This window comes from Indicator indicator, chromosome 16, assembly GCF_027791375.1.
Source record: "Indicator indicator isolate 239-I01 chromosome 16, UM_Iind_1.1, whole genome shotgun sequence".
Lineage (NCBI taxonomy): Eukaryota > Metazoa > Chordata > Aves > Piciformes > Indicatoridae > Indicator > Indicator indicator.
The window spans coordinates 14,106,478-14,121,966 of NC_072025.1; the positions used below are offsets into that span (position 1 = coordinate 14,106,478).

General features: G+C 54.6%; 1 protein-coding gene across 1 annotated transcript in view; it reads left to right on the plus strand.

Annotated features, from left to right (window-relative positions):
- The window catches only part of ADAMTS7 (ADAM metallopeptidase with thrombospondin type 1 motif 7), a 51,546-nt gene that overhangs the window by 9,614 nt on the left and 26,443 nt on the right, over positions 1-15,489 (plus strand). The window contains exons 10-16 of the mRNA XM_054387733.1: positions 1,250-1,399; positions 2,588-2,731; positions 8,666-8,810; positions 8,935-9,027; positions 9,790-9,935; positions 12,687-12,856; positions 14,552-14,685. Of these exons, the coding sequence (XP_054243708.1) occupies positions 1,250-1,399; positions 2,588-2,731; positions 8,666-8,810; positions 8,935-9,027; positions 9,790-9,935; positions 12,687-12,856; positions 14,552-14,685 (982 nt within the window). The remainder of the gene's footprint in view (positions 1-1,249; positions 1,400-2,587; positions 2,732-8,665; positions 8,811-8,934; positions 9,028-9,789; positions 9,936-12,686; positions 12,857-14,551; positions 14,686-15,489) is intronic.

Genomic DNA, 15,489 nt, shown 5'->3' on the forward strand with positions numbered 1-15,489 from the left:
GAGCCTCTGAGAAGGCCCCTGACCTCCCATGAAGCTTGCAGGAATTCATGCCTCTGGCCAAGTTTAGATACCTTACAGTCAAAACTTGGTTTGATGGCTTCAGGCTGTAGTGTCTTGGCTCTTGGCAGCCTGCTGGTGGTTTGTGTGATGATTCACAACCCACAACAGCTTTATCTTCCTTAGGAAGTTTGCTCTGAGGCAGAAATGAGGCACTTAAGGCCATGGACTTCAATGGGGTTGCTCTTCCTGGGTGGCTGGAGCTCCTCTGCCCTGGACCACAGCACCCCTGGGATCTGCTTCCACAAGCAGTGTAGTAATTGCTTCGTTATCCCCAGCATCAGCTTTATTTACACAATGGAGGAGAGGCAGCCAGGCTGGCTGGCTGCTCCCATTAATCAGGCTTAATAATAAGCTGGGAATACTGGGAGAGGAAAGGGGAATGGGAAGGTTGTAAATCTTCCTCTTGAGGACAGAAGTTGGATGTCTCCATTCTCACTTCTGTTTGGCCAGGGTCTGAGTGTCTTCTGTGGGCTGGGATGTGTCCCATGTTGGGTCCTGCCCCTTTCACACCTTTTTTTTTTTCCCCACTGAATCCCAGCATGGTGGCTGAGCCAGACTTCTGCCACTCTCCAACCTACCACCTGGGGATAGGGCACAGGGAAATGTCTCAGCTGGAACAAGTGGCCAGGAGCCAGCCTCTGTCCTCTGCCCCACCACCCTGAGACCTGCAGGGTTTAGCACCAACCAACCAAGAGGTGCTTGGGGCCAGGAGATCTACATGAGCTCACAGGATGTCAGGGGTTGGAAGGGACCCAAAGAGATCATCGAGTCCAACCCCCCCTGCCAGAGCAGGACCATACAATCTAGCTCAAGTCCTAGAGGAATGCATCCAGAGATGCTCCAGCAGCCTGTAACCATGGGCAGGGCTCAGGGTCGTGAGGCAATGAGGATTCCAAATGTGGCTTCAGCTCAGGTTTAGGGTGTCCAAACCAAAGGTCAGGGATCCCTGAACCTCAGCATGGTAGGGGCTGGAAGGGCCCTCTAGAGATCATCCAGTCCAGCCCCCCTGCTCAGCAGGGACACCCACAGCAGCCTGCCCAGGATCACAATGGCCACATGGGTTTGGAATCTCTCCAGAGAAGGAGACTCCACAACCTCTCTGGGCAGCCTGCTCCAGGGCTCCAACATCCTTAAAGAAGTTTTTCCTCTCTGCTTTGTGTCTGTGTGTCCCTTGTCTCCATCACTCAAGGAAGGACATCTGTGCAGCCATGAACAGACCCTGTGAGACCCTGGGCCTGTCCCATGTGGCAGGGATGTGTCAGCCCCACAGGAGCTGCAACATCAACGAGGACACAGGACTGCCCCTGGCCTTCACTGTGGCCCATGAGCTCGGACACAGGTACCACCGCTTTCCTCTTCCTCCTCTCCTTTCAGCTCTGTCCTCTGCTCTGCTCAGTCAGGGCTTGAGAAGGTATGGGTGGAAGTTGGGGGAAGATTGGCAAGTGGCTCCTCACTGGTGCAAACTTTCCTCTGCCCCCTTGAGAACTTGCCCTGGCACTTTCATTTGAGAGTTCAGTTTTTGGTTGCCCCAGGTTCGATGAAAACCACATAGTCCAAGGCAACCTGCACAGGTTGTGTTTGTCCTTTGTCCTATGTTGCTGTTGTTGAAGGCTCTGGAGAAGAAGGTTGTCCATTTAGAAGTTTTAAGGAAGGGTCTGGGTGTAGAAGCAGTGGCAGAATTTTGCCCTAATTTTGATTCAGCTTTGACAAGATCACTTGAAGATTTTAGTTCATAGTAGATATGAAAGAAAAGTTGGGCCAGATGCTCCTTGAGGCTCCTTCCAACGTGGGATCTGGTGGTTCTCTGCCATCTTTGCCTGGTAAAAGCACCTACCCAGTGAGGTTCATTAACCTGGTGTTGTTAGGTGGTCTCATTTCTTTTTTTTTTTTTTTCTTGGCTGAGCTTTCAGTAAGAAAACTGAAATAAAATCATAGAAGTCACGGAACTGTTTGGCTTGGAGAAGACCTCCAAGATCATAGAGTCCAGCCATCAGCCCAACACCACCATGGCCACTAAAGCATGTCCCAAAGTGCTATGGCCACAGGTTTCTTGGACACCTCTGGGGATGCTGACTCCGCCGCCTCCCTGGGCAGCCTGACCACTCTTGCAGGAAAGAAATTGTTCCTAATCTCCAACCTAAACTTTCCCTGGCACAATTTCAGGCCATTTCCTCTTTTTCTATGACCTGATACAAGGGAGATGAGACCAACCCCCACCTGGCTCCACCCTCCCTTCAGGGAGCTGTAGAGAGCCAGAAGGTGTCCCTTCAGCCTCCTTTTCTCCAGGCTGAACAATCCCAGGTCCCTCAGCTGCTCTCCAGAGCCTTCACCAGCTTTGTTGCCCTTCTAAATGGTGGGACTAAGTGCTGAGCAGTGCCCCTGGCATGCCCCAGGGCCGGGTGCCTTGGTGCTGCTGCTGGCCGGTGCCCGGCGTGGCGGTGCTGGTGGCGCTGGGCAGCAGAGCGGCTGGGGTGGTTGTGGCAGCATGTGGCTCACCTCTCCTTTGTGGGGCTGTGCTCTTACACAGTTTTGGGATTCAGCATGATGGAAGCAGCAATGACTGTGAGCCAGTTGGGAAAAGACCTTTCATCATGTCTCCACAGCTCCTGTATGACACGTCCCCACTCACCTGGTCCCGCTGCAGCCGCGAGTACATCACACGATTCCTTGAGTAAGTCCTGCCTTCCTTACTTCCTCCTTCTTCCTCACTCCTGGGGTGCTGGGGGCGGCTCAGGGCTTGGGTCTGCAGCTGGGGACTGACCAAGCGAAAGACAGCCCCAGGGCACGTGCAGATAAGGACTTGGGGGTGCTGGTGGATGAGGAGCTGGACCTGAGTCAGCAATGTGCACTGGCAGCCCAGAAGGCCAATGGCAGCCTGGGCTGCATCGACAGCAGAGGAGCCAGCAGATGAGAGAGGGGATTCTGCCCTTCTGCTCTGCTCTGCTGAGACCTCACCTGCAGTGCTGTGTCCAGCTCTGGGGTCCCCAAGGCAGGAAGGGCATGCACCTGCTGGAGCAAGTCCAGAGGAGGCCAGGAAAATGATCACAGGGCTGGAGCACCTCTCCTATGGGGACAGGCTGAAAGATTTGGGGGTGGTCAGCCTGCAGAAGAGAAGGCTCTGGGGAGACCTCAGAGCTGCACTTCAATATCTGAAGGGGGCTACAGGAAGACAGGGGAAGGACTGTTCAGAAGGGCCTATGGGGATAGGACAAGGGGCAATGGTTTGAGACTGGAGCAGGGGAGATTTAGGTTGGACATTAGGATGAAGTTCTTCACAATGAGGGTGGTGAGACACTGGCACAGGCTGCCCGGAGATGTGGTGGAGGCCCCATCCCTGGAGACATTTAAGGTCAAACTTGATGGGGCCCCAAGCAACCTGCTGTAGTTGGAGGTGTCCCTGCTGAGTGCAGGGGTGTTGGACAAGATGCCCTTTGAAGGTCCTTTCCAACCCAATGCACTCTGTAAATCTGTGATATCATGTGGTTGTCTCCATCCTTGCTGGGAAGAGTGAAGGTTTGAACACAAAAGCATCACAAGCATTTGGGTGGTGGCATGAGGGTTGAGTCTCAAGAGTCAAGAGGTTTTCAGCACAGGTGAGGAGCTGACCTGCTGGGAAGCAGCTCTCTGGAGACAGACCTGGGAGTGCTGGTGGACAAGATGTTGCTCATGGGCCAGTAATATGCCTTCATGGCCAAGAAGGCAAGTGGTTTCCTGGGGAGCATGAAGAAGAGTGTGGCCAGCATGTCAAGGGAGGTTCTCCTCTCCCTCTACTCTGCTGTAGAGAGGCCACATCTGGAGTCCCAGATCCAGTTCTGGGCTCCTCAGTTCAAGAGAGACAGGGAACTACTGGAGAGAGTCCAGTAGAGGCAGGGAAGATGCTGAGGGGCCTGGAAAATCTCTGTGAGGAGGAAAGGCTGAGAGCCCTGGGACTGTTGAGCCTGGAGAAGAGCAGCCCCAGAGGGGATCTGCTCAATGCTCAGCAAGAGATAAAGGGTGGGGGACAAGAGGATGAAGCCAGACTCTTGTCAGTGGTGCCCAGGCACAGGACAAGGTGCAGTGAGTACAGCTGGGAACCCAGGAGGTTCCATGTGACCATAGAGAGAAATTTCTTTGTTGTGAGGGTGCTGGAGTCCTGGAGCTGCCCAGAGAGGTCGTGGAGTCTCCTTCTCTGGAGAGCTTCCAAACCCCCCTGGCCATTGTGATGCTGGGCAAGCTGCTGTGGGTGCCCTGCTTTCGCAGTGGGGTTGGAGTGGGTGATCTCCAGAGGTCCCTTCCAACCCTCACCGTGCTGGGATTCTGGGATCCTTTGATGGTCTGTGCAGTGCTCTGCAGTGCTGTGCATGCAGCAGCTGATGTTTGCCTGCAGGCAGGAGGCATCACGTGAGGGAGTGAGATGGGGCCAAGCTCTTCCCTGCATTTGTTTATTTTTAGCACCCCATGGCTGAGTTTTCAGCTTGTTGTTGTGAAGTTCCTCGGAACTCAGCCCAGAGGTTTAGCTTTGTCAGCCAGTGGCTGCACTGGAGGAACATTCTCCTCCCCTGCTCTGGGCAGTGTGGACAACAACGAGAGCACTGGCCAGGAGAAGTGATGGGGAGAGCTGGGTGAGGGTGATGGGGCTGAGCTCCATGGAATCCCAGAGTGGTAGGGGGTTGGAAGGGACCTCTGAAGAGAATCAAGTCCAGCCCTGGGCCAAAGCAGAATCCTAGGACAGGTCAGAGAGGAACAGATCAGATGGATCTTGAAAGCCTCTAGTGAAGGAAGCTCCACAGCCTCTCTGGTTCCAGGCTCATCCCAGCCTGGAGTGTGTGGGCTTGGCCCCCATCAGGGGGAATGACTCTGATTTATGGAACTTTCTTGTGTCCACAGCGTTCTTGGCCCTCTGCTTTTAACCTCTGCTGCTGAATTAAGAGTTTCCTGCTTGCAGTGACCTTGGGCTGCTCCGAGCTCTGGTGGGGAAAGAAGCAGAGCAGCTGGATGCTTCTCCACTTGTGTCGGGGTCTCTTTGCTCCCCCTCCTCCCCCAGAAAGGTGCAGCTCTTCCTTAGGAGCAGAGCAAGCATCCTTCCCCAGCTGTGACATCCCCCAGGAGAGGGAGAGGCCCCTCACCAGCATGGACATGAGTCTTTTAACACCACCTTGGCAGAAAAACAGGAAGGAGAAGAGCCAGCAAATAGGACCCTGCTGACCAGGGGTTGCTGGGTGTGCTGGAACAAATGGGACAGCAAAGAGCTCTCTGAGATGCTGGTTATTATTTCACAGCAGATTATTATTTTACAAGCACTGCTGAACATTTAACCATCTGCAAATGGTTCCTGTCATCAACCCATCCCTGGAGGTGCTTCAGAGCTGCAGAGATGTGGTTCTGAGGAGCATGATTTAGCCATCAGGCTTGGTAGAGTTAGAGAACAGTTGGACTTGATGATCTTAAAGGTCTTTTCCAACCAAAATGATTCCATGACAGTGGCTGTGGGTCTGACTCTGGGTGCAGCCACAGCTGAGTGACCCTCTTGGTGAGGCTGTGGGTCAGCATCTGCTCAGAGGAGGTGGAAGAGGTCACCTCTCTGGTGCAGTGTGCTGTCTTCCACAGAATGAGCATCCCTTGTCCAGGCTAATGAGGAAGGCTGACAGTGGTGATGGTCCTGTGGTGGAGGGACCACTTTGGACCTGGGCATCTCCTTAGCTCCAGGTCATGCCAGCATTTCCCAGACAAACCTTTGTAAGTGTTCTGTGATTTCCCCCCTCCAGCCCTCAGAGGAGCTGGAAGATGTTCTAAAGCTCCTTGCTGCCCAGCCTCACCATGCCATGAGTGATGCTCTTTCCCTGTCCAGCTGGTGGAGTGCCCTTGTGAAATGGGTGCCCTGCTCTCCACCACGAGCCTGTGCTGGTGTGGAGCAGCCTCCCTTTTTCTCAGCAGCAGCCTTGGCACAGCTGCAGAATTTTCTCTAGATTAGACAACCAGTTTTTAAGCCTCTTTGCACAGCACTGAAGATCTTCCATGCTCCTGCCATGGGCTCATTCCAGCTGATCTCCACCTTCCTGAAGCCTCGGGAAGCCCTGTCTGTCACATCCCTCCCCCTTCCAGTCCTGCCAGACCCCCAATTTGTGCAGCTGATTCTTCCCAAGCTCCCATCCTTGCTTTGTTTTGATGGAATTCCATCCTTGCTGTTTTTTTTTTTTTTTTTTTTTTTTTTTGGACCACTTCTCCAGTTGGCTGAGAGCTTTTGGAATGTTAATGCTGCTCTCAATCTGCTCTGCAGATCCTCCCAGCCTGCTCACATGTGGGGATTTAATCCTCATCCCATCTCCTCCATCATCCAGCTCGTTAAGGAAGGGACCCCTGAGCATTTCCAGTTTGGAGTGTGGTTTGTTGCATAGCCCTGCAAAGCCTGGGAGAAACTCCTGCCAATTTCTGGCTTGGGGATGTCTTTTGGCCAGTTGCAGGGACCAGTAGGACAGCTGGAAAATATTGAATGAAGAAATTGATTTTTGAATGAAGCACTGGGAAGCTGACACAGCACAGACAGTCTGTATCACCCCCACTCTGGGACAGAAACCACTCCTGTAAGCTTGGGGTTGTTCAGCCTGGAGAAGAGAAGGCTCCAGGGAGACCTTCTGGTGCCCTTTCAGTGCTTCAAGGGGACAAGCAGAAAGCTGGGGACAGACTTTTGAGCAGGGCCTGTTGTGACAGGACAAGGGGTGATGGTTTGAACTAAAAGAGGGAGATTCAGACTGTGGAGAAGGGAGAAATGTTTGACACTGAGGGTAGTGAGATCCTGGTCCAGGCTGCCCAGAGAGGTGGGAGCTGCCCCATCCCTGGAGCCATTGCAGGTCAGGTTGTTTGGGGCTCTGAGCAACCTGCTCGGGATGCAGATGTCCCTGCTGGCTGCAGTGGGGTTGTACTTTTTAGGTTCCTGCCTTAAAGGTCCCTTCCCACCCAAACCATTCCATGATTCTATCATTCTCTGGTATTTTAAGGGCTTGTGTCCTGCCAAGTGAACTGGTGTCCAGTGTGGACCTCACTGGGATGCAGTGGGAGAGGGAAGGTGCTGGTTCTGCCAGACATCACCCCTTGGCACTGCCAGCACCCCAGAGCAGGAGCACCCCCATACATATGGCCCTTCTGCCACTGTGGCTGGCTTGGGTTAAGGAGGAATCTGGTTCCACATGACCTCAGAGCCATTCCCAGTCAAAACCAGCAGAAGTGATCCAATCTGCTGGGAGAAGCCTTGCCAGGGAACCTCACCAGGCTGGAAACCAGCTTCTTTAAATCAGCACTGAAAGCTCCACGAGTGGCAATTTCTGGTGTGCTTGTGGAGTCTGATAGCAAAAGCAGCAGAGCAGAGCCAGCAGGACCATCCCTGCTGGCTCCTGCAGCCTGGCCCCCAGCCACCGGCCGCCTCCATGGCTCCGCTTCAACATCTCTGTTCTAAAATTGTCCTGCCCAGCACAACAGTTTGAGCTCTGTGTGTAGTGGCAGGAGGAGGCTGAGTGCTGACAATCAGCTTTATTGCAACGAGCAGGCCGTTGACACGTGGGTCGTGGTGTCCACAGGGACCTTTGTGGGGTTGGAGTGATCTAGGACAGCATCTGGTTCTTGGCAGTGGGACGTTTGTTCAGTCAAACCCTTCACCTTGAAAGGGGGTTGAGCTGCTGACCTGTTCACAAAGCAATGATCCAAGCAGTTATTCCGAGGGGAAAAGACATTTCTCTCTGGTCCTGGAGTCATGGAATGGGTTGGGTTGGAAGGGACCTGAAAGATCATCCAGTTCCAACCTCCTGCCATGGGCAGGGACACCTCCCACTAGAGCAGGTTGCTCAAAGCCTCATCCAGCTTGGCCCTGAACACCTCCAGGGAGGGGGTTTATCAGCGTGGGGTTGGGGCCATCTCAGGGGGAAAAGGGGGAGTGTGCAAGGCAGGAGCATGGAGAAGCTGCTGCTGCCTTCACCCTTTTGCTTTCCCAACCTCTGTCACATGAGGAGAGGCTGAGAGAGCTGGGGCTGTTTAGCTTGGAGAAGAGGAGGCTGAGGGGGGATCTCATCAATGCTCACAAATATCTAAGGGATGGGTGTCAGGAAGGTGGGAGCCAGACTCCTCTCAGTGGTCCCCAGTGACAGGACAAGAGCTAATGGGCATAAACTTGAACATGGGAAGTTCCATCTAAACATGAGAAGGAGCTTCTTTACTTTGAAGGTAGCAGAGCACTGGAGCAGCCTGCCCAGAGGACAGGTGGACTCTCCTTCTCTAGAGAGTTTCAAGGTCCTCCTGATTGTGTTCCTGTGTGATCTGCTTTGGGTGATCTTGCTCTGGCAGCAGAGTTGGGCTTGGTGATCTTGAGAGTTCCCTTCCAAACCCTACCATTCTGTGATTGATCCCCCATCACCCACAGGATGACCACCTGGAAGCAGGTACCCACCCTGAGCAGTGGGGTACACCAACAGGTGCTGGAGCGGCTCTAGGGTTGGTTGGAGAGCCAGGATCATAGCAGCTGGATGTGGTGATTGCTCCTGCTCCTGGTGGTGGGACATTAACGAGCTGTGGTTCCTCCGTTGGCAGCTGCCAGGTGTGCCGGGCTGGTGGTGATGCTGCTGTGACCCCTCTCTTTCAGCCGGGGCTGGGGGCTCTGCCTGGATGACCCCCCTGCCCGGGAGGTGCTGGACTACCCCTTGGTGCCCCCGGGTGTCCTCTACGACGTGGGCCACCAGTGCCGGCTGCAGTATGGACCCTACTCCACCTTCTGCGATGACATGGATGTAAGCCAAGGTCTCCCCCCAGGCTTGGGGGGGCCCCGGGGGGGCTTTGCACAGGGTGATCCTCCCTGTGCTGGTGGGTTGGCTGGTGCAGTGACCATGTCCTGCTCAACCCTGTTCCCTGCAGAGCGTCTGCAACACGCTGTGGTGCACGGTGGGGAACACCTGCCACTCCAAGCTGGACGCCGCTGTTGATGGCACAGCGTGTGGGGACAACAAGGTAAATGGGGAGCAGACCCCCTCCATGGCTGCAGACACTCCCTGTCCTGCACCTGGAAGGGTTTTGCAGGCTCCATCACACAGGGATGGGCTCCCCTCACTGCCCTCACCCTGCCCAAACCTCTGCAGGGGAGGTTCTGCCTTCAGCAGAGCTGAAAGTGCCTCAGGGTGGTGAACCCCACAGTTAATTGCCATGGTGGGAGGAGAGCACAAAGCTTGTTCTGCTTGGTGGGTGCTGCACCAGGAACAGGGTGTGGAGGGGCCCAATTCTCTGCAGGCAGATCTGGTCACCCTGGGGTTCCTCTACCCTGGGGCTGAGCTGTCACGCTTCACTTCTCCACACCAAGGTTTTCCTGCTCAATTTCCTGCCCAACTCCATAAAGCCATCGAGTTAGAAAGATTTCTGTAGGTATTTCTCCTTATCAGTTCAGTGTCCCCTCCCCAAGCCTTGGCCCCACAGCCCCAGGGATGACCCCGGGCTTAGCTGCTGCTGCTCCCTGCAGAACCTCCCGCGGTGCCTTGCCTGTGGCTGTGCCTCTGGGCTGAGATGGCGCTTTGCCTCCTGCCTCTAATGGGTCTGGTGGAGGGTTGGGTGTGCTGCCTTGGAGAAGCCCTCAGACAGCCCAACATCTGAGTTTCCCATCGCTAGAGGCGCACCGAGCTCTGGCAGAAGCCCAAAGCACGGATTTGGGGGCAGTTCTGGGGGGGGCCTTTCCTGAAGCTTTGGTTTTTTTTTGTCTTCTCCTGGGCCGTCCCTCTGCAGTGGTGCTTCAACGGCGAGTGCGTGCCGGTGGGCTACCGTCCCCAGGCCATCGACGGCGGCTGGAGCCCCTGGAGCTCCTGGGCTCGCTGCTCGCGGAGCTGCGGCGCCGGCGTGCAGAGCGCCGAGAGGCAGTGCAGCAGCCCCACGTAAGCAACGCCTGGCCCCGGCCCCTGGGGGGGGAACCCAGCACTTCACAGAATCAGAGAGTTGTTTGGGTTGGAAAAGATCTCTAAGGTCATCCAGTCCAGCCATCAGCCCAACGCCACCATGGCTGTTAAACCCTGGCCCAAAGTGCCATGGCCGCGCGTCTCTTGAACACCTATGGGGATGTTCAGTCTGGAGAAGAGAAGGCTCTGAGGAGACCTTCTTGTGGCCTTCCAGTATCTGAAGGGGGCTACAAGAAAGCTGGGGAGGGACTCTTTAGGGTGTCAGGGAGTGACAGGACTGGGGGGAATGGAATAAAGCTGGAAGTGGGGAGATTCAGGTTGGAGGTGAGGAAGAAGTTCTTCCCCATGAGAGTGGTGAGAGCCTGGAATGGGTTGTCCAGGGCCCCATCCCTGGAGTTATTTAAGGCCAGGCTGGATGAGGCTCTGGCCAGCCTGATCTAGTGTGAGGTGTCCCTGCCCATGGCAGGGGGGTTGGAACTGGATGATCCTTGAGGTCCCTTCCAACCCTGACTGATTCTATGATTCCATGGTGACTCCACCAACAACCTGGGCAGCCTGTTCCAATGCCTGACCACTCTTGCAGGAAAGAAATTGTGCCTCATGTCCAACCTAAACACACAATTTCAGGCCATTCTATCACCTGATACTAGGGAGAAGAAACCAACCCCCACCTGGCTCCAACCTCTTTTCAGAGAGTTGTAGAGGGTGATGAGGTCTCCCCTCAGCCAGGAGTGATCTTGCCCCTGTACTGGGCACTGGTGAGGCAACACCTTGAATCCTGGGTTCAGTTTTGGGCCCCACACTCCAAGAAGGACATTGAGGGCTGGGGCAAGTCCAGAGTAGGGCAAAGAAGCTGGTGAAGGGTGTGGAGAATAGGTCTGTTGAGAAGCAGCTGAGGGAACTTGAGGAGGCTGAGGAGAGACCTTCTGGCCCCCTACAATTCCCTGAGAGGAGCTTGGAGCCAGGTGGAGGTCAGTTTCTTCTCACATGCAATAAGGGACAGAACAAGAGGAAAGAGCTTCAGTTTGCCCTAGGGGAGGTTCAGGTTGGACATGAGGAACAATTTCTTCCCAGAAGGGGTTCTCAGACACTGACAGAGGAGCAGTCTCTTCCATCACTTCTAGGCTGACCCATCTGCTCAGCAGATGTCCCCTTGGTCACCAAATGGCTGTTGTAAACTCCTGGCTTACACAGCTGTAGGAGCTCCTTGGGATGGGGAGAGGAAAGAGCTTTGTGAGCAGAGTGCCAGCAGCAGTCAGCTTTCCATGTCTGGAGGAGCTCTGGAAGCTGGAGGATCAGGCTGTCTATGAAGAAGCCCAGCCATGCTTTCTGCCCAGCTCCTTCCCTGGGTGCAGAGGTTTCCACATGTGCTCTTGGGCTGTTTGAAGAAGCACCGTGTCATCTCAGTGCTGGGTGAAGACCTGGGTTTGTTAGAGATGAGTTTTGTGGCAGGCGAGCAGATGTGGTTGGTGGAAAGGTTCAAACACAGCTGTGGGTGGGCAGGAGAACAAACAGTGGGAAAGCAGAGGAATTTCTCCAGGCTGTTGTTTGCTTTGGCCACTGTAGGTGGATCTTCAGCTTTGCCTGGTGGGTGGAGTGAAGCACTTGTGTGGTGGGCAGTCCCAGTCCTGTTGGTGTCTCCTGGGGGCAGGGAGTGTCAACAGCCCCAAAAGAATCAGCAACTTTGGTCCCTTCTGCAAGGGGTGCCCAGATCTATCAGGAAAAAGTCATTGTCAGGAGGTGGTGGGGACATGAGATGTGGAAATGGCTGTGGCCAGTTGTATCAGGAGATGGCAGCAGTGTTTTAAGGCTCTGAGAAAAGCTTTTTCTTGATTTTAATGTCCCTTTTACTTCAGAAAGTCCAGTGACAGCTTTGCTGTTCCCTTGGGCAGCAGAGGAGGAGGGTTGGAAGTGCATCTCAGGTGGGATGGCTCCTCCAGAGCAGCCACAGAATGGACACCTGGCTGGTGGGAGCTCTGTCATCTTGTCTGCCATGGTACCTGGGATGGTGAAGCAGATGTTTCACCCCCAGGGAAAGGTGCCCAGCTGCAGTTGCAAGAGGTGGGGGAACTTCAGGTGTGAACACTGCCAGTGACACTTGACTTTGATAGATGCTTCCATAGCATTGCAGACCTATCAAACTGACCAGATATCCAACATCAAGGAGAAACTAATGGGGACAAGACCCAAGATGTAGCTCATCTGGCTTGACCTTAGCACAAACTGCCTTTGGTCCACGATCTCACCCTGCCTGCTCCCACAGCACAGCCCAGCAGCAGCAGGGAGCTGGTCCAGGAGAAACCTGGAGAATAAGGATATGGGCTCTGGCTTCTACACTTATCAAAGGCTTGAGTGGAGTGGGGATCCTTCTGGGGTGGATGTATACTGATAGGTAGAAGGGCTGGACCAGATGAGATGAACCTTGAGGTCCCTTCCAACCTGGCATTCTGTGATGTTTGGTTCACAGCCAGCTTCCTTCCCCCACCTTGCAGCAGTGATGTGTTGGTTGTAACTGGGAGAGCTCCACCTTGACACCAGGTGGAGTCAAGCACAAATCCTGATCAGCTGTGGATGCTCCATCTCTGGAAGCGTTCAAGATCAGGTCAGGCAGAGCTTTGAGCAACCAAACCTCTTTGATGTCTGCTCACTGCAGGGGGGATTGGACTAGATGACCTTTAAGATCTCTTCCAACCCAAAGCCTTGTGTGACTCTCTGCTCTCCCTTTCCCAGGCCCAAGTACGGGGGCAGGTACTGCCTGGGGGAGCGGAAGCGGTTCCGGATCTGCAACGTCAAGCCCTGCCCCCCCGACAAGCCCTCCTTCCGCCAGGTCCAGTGCAGCCACTTCAACCCCATGCTCTACAAAGGGAAGCTCTACAAGTGGACACCAGTACCCAACAACAGTGAGTCCCAAGGCAAAGCCTACAGAGAAACGTAGGAGAGGGTCACAGGCTCACAGGGTGGAAGGGACCTCTGGAGATCATCGAGTCCAACCCCCCTGCCAGAGCAGGACCATGGAATCTAGCACAGGTTGCAGAGGGATGCATTAGTTTCAATGAGAGAAGGACCAACACATATAAGCATCAATTAATTGTGCTTCATGCCAAACACATTTGCTCTTGTGCCCAAATCCAGTGATGGATTTTCTATAGGAAGGTCTTTGTCCCTGCAGTGGTGTCTTGTGAACCAGCAAGGTCCAGAAGCCCAGAGGGACAGGTATCTACGTTAATCTTGCTGAGATTAATATGAGTTCAATCAAGAGCAGACTTCAAGGAAGATATCATATTGCATATCAAGTTGGAGGGTAGATAAAAGCTTTTTTTTTTTTTTTAGCTCATGAATAAAGCAAAACAGAAATAGCACAGCAGGGGAAGTAGCTTCTTTGTCAAGAGGGTCTTCCCCACAGCTTGGTCTTGCTGCTGGTGTCTGTAAGATTGGCCTTGCAGTCAGTGCTGTTACAATGTCCTCATCAATGACACAGGCAGTGGGGTTGAGGGCACCCTCAGCAGGTTTGCAGATGACACCAAGCTGAGTGGTGAGGTTGGTAAGTCTGAAGGACAGGATGGGTGTCATCTAGAGGGACCTGGACAGGTGGGCTGAGGAGAAACTCATGAGGTTCAATAAAGCTGAGTTCTGCACCTGGGCCAGGACAATCCTCAGTACCAATTGAGGATGAGGGATGATAAGATTGAGAGCAGCCCTGCAGAAAAGGGCTGGGGGGTGCTGGTGGATGAGAAGCTGGACATGAGCCAGCCATGGGCACTTGCAGCCCAGAAGGCCAATGGGAGCCTGGGCTGCATCCAAAGCAGTGTGGCCAGCAGAGAGAGGGGATTCTGCCCTTCTGCTCTGCTCTGGTGAGCCCTCACCTGCAGTGCTGTGTCCAGCTATGGGGTCCCCAAGGCAGGAAGGGCATGAAAGAGGAGGTCCATGAAAATGATCAGAGAGCTGGAGCATCTCTCCTATGGGGCAGGCTAGGAGAGCTGGGGCTGTTCAGCCTGGAGAAGAGAAGGCTCTGGAAAGACCTGAAAGCTGCATTTATATGAAGGGGGCTACAGGAAGGGGTGGGAGGGACTGTACAGAAAGGCCTGTGGGGATAGGACAAGGGGCAATGGTTTGAGACTGGAGCAGGGAAGATTTAGGTTGGACATCAGGAGGCTGGTGAAACACTGGCACAGGTTGCCCAGAGATGTGGTGGAGGGCCCCATCCCTGGAGACACTGAAGGTCAAGCTTGATGTGGTGGAGGGCCCCATCCCTGGAGACATTGAAGGTCAAGCTTGATGTGGTGGAGGGCCCCATCCCTGGAGACATTGAAGGTCAAGCTTGATGTGGTGGAAGGCCCCATCCCTGGAGACATTGAAGGTCAAGCTTGATGTGCCTCTGGGCAACCTGCTGTAGTTGGAGGCGTCCCTGCTGAGTGCAGGGGTGTTGGACAAGATGCCCTTTGCTGGTCCCTCCCAGGGCGATGCTGTGATCTGTGAAGCTGTGTTTTGCAGTCGTGGCTGGGCTCGCAGAGGGGGTTGAGTTGTGTTGTTTTTTGGAGAGGGTGTTGAGGCCCCCAGCTGGCTGGGGTTCAGCTGTGGTGGGTTGGGTTCCCCAGTTAACCCCTGCGAGCTGCACTGCCGGCCAGAGGATGAGTACTTCGCGGAGAAGCTGCGGGACGCCGTCATCGACGGGACCCCCTGCTACGAGATGAACGCCAGCCGGGACGTCTGCATCAATGGCATCTGCAAGGTGGGGCACAGCACACCTCCTGCTGCTGGAACAGCTTCCCAGGGAGGTGGTAGAAGACCCATCCCTGGAGGTTTTTAAGGCCAGGCTGGATGTGGCTCTGAGCAACCTGATCTAGTGTGAGGTGTCCCTGCCCATGGCAGAGGGGTTAGAACTAGATGATGCTTGAGGTCCCTTCCAACCCTGACTGATTCTATGATTCTGGGCAAGGAGCCCAAGCACCACCCCTGTGCTCGGGGAAATGGAGGTGGGCATCAGTCACCCAGGCCTTAGGTGAATGCTGTCCCCTCTCACCTGCACCCACGGGCTGGAGAGAGGGAGGGAGGCTTCACCTGGAAATAAGGTCAGGGGTAGGGAAAGGGGTGTGGGATGTGAGCATGTTGAGGGGCCTGGAGCATCTCTGTGAGGAGGGAAGGCTGAGAGCCGTGGGGCTGTGGAGCCTGGAGAAGAGCAGCCCCAGAGGGGATCTGCTCAATGCTCAGCAAGAGCTAAAGGGTAGGGGGCAAGAGGATGGGGCCAGACTTTTGTCAGTCGTGGTGTCCAGTGACAGGACAAGGGGCAATGGGCACAAATTGGAACCTAGGAGGTTCCACTTGAAGAGGAGGAGAAAATTCTTTGGTGTGAGGGTGGTGGAGCCCCAGAGCAGGCTGCACAGAGAGGTTGTGGAATCTCCTTCTCTGGAGAGATTCCAAACTCAGGTGGCCATTTTGATGCTTTGCAAGCTGCTGTGGGTGCCTTTGCTCTAGCAGCAGGGCTGGACTGGATGATCTCCAGAGGTCCCTTCCAACCCTCACCATGCAGGGAATC